This window comes from Physeter macrocephalus, chromosome 13, assembly GCF_002837175.3.
Source record: "Physeter macrocephalus isolate SW-GA chromosome 13, ASM283717v5, whole genome shotgun sequence".
NCBI lineage: Eukaryota > Metazoa > Chordata > Mammalia > Artiodactyla > Physeteridae > Physeter > Physeter macrocephalus.
In genome coordinates this window covers 22,078,044-22,081,878 of record NC_041226.1, presented here as the reverse complement: position 1 = coordinate 22,081,878, position 3,835 = coordinate 22,078,044, and the positions used below count along the sequence as shown (strand labels likewise).

At 48.8% G+C, this 3,835-nt stretch overlaps 1 protein-coding gene across 1 annotated transcript in view; it reads right to left on the bottom strand.

Moving 5' to 3' along the window:
• Positions 1 to 2,144, bottom strand: part of ERICH6B (glutamate rich 6B) — a 22,932-nt gene extending 20,788 nt beyond the window's left edge. The window contains exon 1 of the mRNA XM_055089371.1: positions 2,139 to 2,144. Coding sequence (XP_054945346.1) covers positions 2,139 to 2,144 — 6 coding nt within the window. The remainder of the gene's footprint in view (positions 1 to 2,138) is intronic.
• Between the last annotated feature and the right edge of the window lie 1,691 nt (positions 2,145 to 3,835).

Below are 3,835 nucleotides of genomic sequence, written 5' to 3'. Positions count from 1 at the left end.
GGCTCACGGGCCCAGCCGCTCCGCGGCACGTGGGATCCTCCCGGACCGGGGCACGAACCCGCGTCCCCTGCATCGGCAGGCGGACTCTCAACCACTGCGCCACCAGGGAAGCCCTCTTCAAATTTTTAATAGGCTTCAGTTTATCTTTTCATACGGGAATGAGTCAGTGCTTCAGGGCAGGCTGAGGTTAAGGCTCTGGTGCGGCTACCCCTGCCTCTAAGCTCTTCTTTGTTGACCATCCCTGCCTTGAGGTGGAGTGATGGACCGCTTGCCCAGGCCAGTGGCCTCTCAACAGCCCCTTTGGATTCCATGGTCTGTTCACCAGAAGATATGGTTCCCGCTGTGGTCCACCAGACAGCAGACCCGCTGGCGGGGCCTGGTCGAAGTTCTCGTCCCAACCAGGCTGTGCTACCCCACTCCAGCACATGTGCCCTCCTGGGGGCTCATCCCGTTTGCTTCCGCAGCCTCTGGAGAGCTTTCCTCACGGTCATGGTAGGGGTATTGGGCCCCCAAGTGATGAGTTCTCCCATGCCCTGTGACTGCTCCTGGGTGAGTCTCTGGTTTTTCCAACCAAGAGAGTTTGCACAGCAGGTGTGTGATGCACGCGTGTATCCTACAAACAATTCAGACATGTATAGGGAACTCAAAACAGCCAAGAGATCGAATTGTCAGAATAACCAAAGTCTAGCTTGATAGCCCCATCCGAATCCAAGGACCTCAGCTGCCTCTCCCAGTGGTTTGTGGTGTTCCCCCTCCCAGCTGCGGATACCATGTGGCATTGACTCCATTCCTTCTGTCCCGCCCTCTGGCCCCACTTGTCCACATCTGCCGCCTATGGCATTGCTTAGAGAAGCAGTGCTTCCCAAGCTGGACAGCTGCCTATCCGCAGATTGCCACTAGCTGGGCCGCGGCTGCTGCCTCATTATCCTCCTAAGCATCCGATCCTTGGAAGCAGAGTGGTATAGACAGCAAGGGGGAAAGTATCCCCCAACTCTTTGCCCTACTTTGTCACCTGGGCAAAGCCCCTGAGATGGCAAAGGCCCTGAGATGGCAAGGAATGGTGCTTGTGACCAGGGCTCACCTGTACAGGCTGCCTGTCACACGGAACCCTCCCAGCGTCTGGTCTCTTCCAGAACCTTGCACAGCTCCGTGGGAGATGTGCCCTCTGCCTGTGGCTGCAGCTCCGCCAGACACAGCAGAACCTCAATTGACAGGCGCGCTGAAGATTTCCGAATAATTTAAGTGTCTAATTAAAACAATTCCTTTCCATTTCAACTCTTGCTGAAAAATCTTTCTAAAATGCCTGAGCTTACTTTCCTGTCTTAGTAAATCCAGCGTGGTGAATCAAAGTTCAGGTAATCTTTTTTCCTCCCTTTGACATGGTATTTCAATATTTGAAAAGCAGTTCTTATTAATGTGTATAGGAGCATGTCTGGAAAGTAAGGAATTTACGGCTAAATAGGAACTGAGACTAGAGAATTTTTCCAATTAAAATAAAAGCAAAAACTGTATAAAGGCCTAGGGCTTCCACCGCCCCCCCCCTTTTTTTTTGTAAGTTTAGAAAAATGTATCTGCTTAATCTTGAGTTCCAGGGACACAAGATTTCACTCTTGCGATTGTAGTTAATACCTACAGTCCTGAGAAAGTTTGTTAGTTGTAGGGGAAAGGATGTATAACCTAAATCTACATGCGCTGGAAGTCTTAGAGGTAAGTTGACACAGGAAATTAGAGCCACAAGCCTCTACAGGCAGGCAAAAAAATTGTGCAGTAAAGACAGTGCAACATTCTGTAGATGTAAGGTTTATTCAAACAATTGGGACTTCCCGTGGTGTCTCTGGTTATTGGATACAGCTGGGAAAGGACAGCCATTAAACTTCCAGGGCTGGTTCTGTGCCGCTCTGAAGAGTGTGGGAGCAGGACTCAGATTTGGGGGAGATGCTCCATTGCTCTTTGTTGTGGTGTTTGCACTGCAGACGCTGTTGTCCAAAGTTTCTGTCCTGCTGGGCTGCCCCATGCCTGGTCCTTTAGTTGGACACAGCAGGCTTTTCTTGGGGCTTTTGTTTGTGCTTGTTGGGGTTTCTGGTCGCTGTCTTTTCCAGCACCCAGTCAGGGGTAAATGAAGCAAAAAGAAAACTCACCGCCATGTCGTTCCTTGGGTCCCAAGGTCCCTAGCCAGTCTGCCTTCTTCTCTCCGTCTTTTAGAAGCTTCTTGTGTTTGTTTTATATATAATGTATAGGGTTTTAAGCTGTACTTAGTGGGAAACTTACATTTAGTCCACCTTTCCAGAATCCAACTTCATTTTTTTTTTTTTTTTTGGCTGTGTTGGGTCTTCGCTGCTGCGTGTGGGGTTTCTCTAGTTGCGGGGGGGGGGCTTCTTCTCTTGTTGCGGAGCATGGGCTCTAGGCATGCGGGCTCAGTAGTTGTGGCTTGTGGGCTCAGTAGTTGTGGCTTGTGGGCTCAGTAGTTGTGGCTCACGGGCTTAGTTGCTCCGCAGCACGTGGGATCTTCCCAGACCAGGGCTTGAATCCGTGTCCCCTGCATTGGCAGGTGGATTCTTAACCCCTGCGCCACCAGGGAAGTCCCAACTTCATTTTTACATAGGGTTTCTGCAAAGGATGATTTGCTTTGATATCTAGGTATCTAGGTAGCTTACCTGATTTGTTCTTAGCTTTGCTGCCTTCAAAATCAATCTTGAGGGTTTTTTATTCATATTACTGAAAGCAGGGCCTTGTGGTGCCATACTTGGCTTTCTTCTGACCCTCTTTGGTTTAATGTGTGTCATTTACACTTAGGCCTGTTTTAAGAAAAGCTCACTTCGGCTGTGCTAACAGTGTAGTGAAGCTGTGAATCCCAGGGCTCAAGAGGCAGTGTCTGGCTGGCCCTGGGCCACTCTGCTCTGACATTCAGAGCCAGGTGTTCTCCAGTTTTTATCCAACTTACATTGGCTTCGAAGTCTTCGGCTTCCAGCGTGCCAATGGGATCACTTAACATACGATCCCAAAAGCTCTCTTTTGAGTCAGACTCCTCGGCTTTCAATTTTGGAAGGCACAGCAAAAGGAGAGGCATTTGGAAAAGGAAACAAAACAAGAAACGAACAAAAACAAAAAGAGAAATAGATTTATGGCATTTACACTTACGCTTTTAAATAAAAATGCATATGTCGTCAATAAGACTTTAAATAAATTCATCAAATCACTTAAAATTTGACTTGGGGATATTAATAAAATCGGAATAAAAGGGTCAGTTTCAGTGGCGGACTTAAGAAAGCGAGTGTGTGTTTCTGGTGGCCAGTGAAGGTTCATCTGACAAAGTGACATTTGAGTGAGTCCTGCGTGAAGCAAGGGAGCGAGCAGGCAGATGGCTAGGGAAGAGCATCCCTGCCAGGGGGCAAAGGAGGTGCAAAGGCCCTGAGGCGAGAGAGAGTGGGAGCATGTTGACATATCTGACAAACTGGAAGAGAGGCACAGTATGCCTGGAGAGGAGGGAGATGGGGAGGGGCAGGGCCAGCTCACCGAGGACTTTGTAGGCCGTGGGAAGGAATTTAGATTTTATTCTGAGAGAGGTCTATTCTGAGTGTGATTTTTCTCTTGGAAATCCTGAGAAATATCCCTAGCGCACGTCAGTTTTGTCAAAAATTGCCCATTTCCAGAATTGCACATGGTTTGTAATTGCTAATCAAAGCCTAAGAGATGAATCGCCAAGCCAGTGAGCTAAAAAAAAAAAAAAAAAAAATCTCCCGGAGATAGCAGATGCCTTTGTTCTCAAGGTCAGCCACAGCCTGGTGACCCTGGGCCAGGAGAGGGCTGGAAACCTCCAGTGTCGACGGGGTGCAGA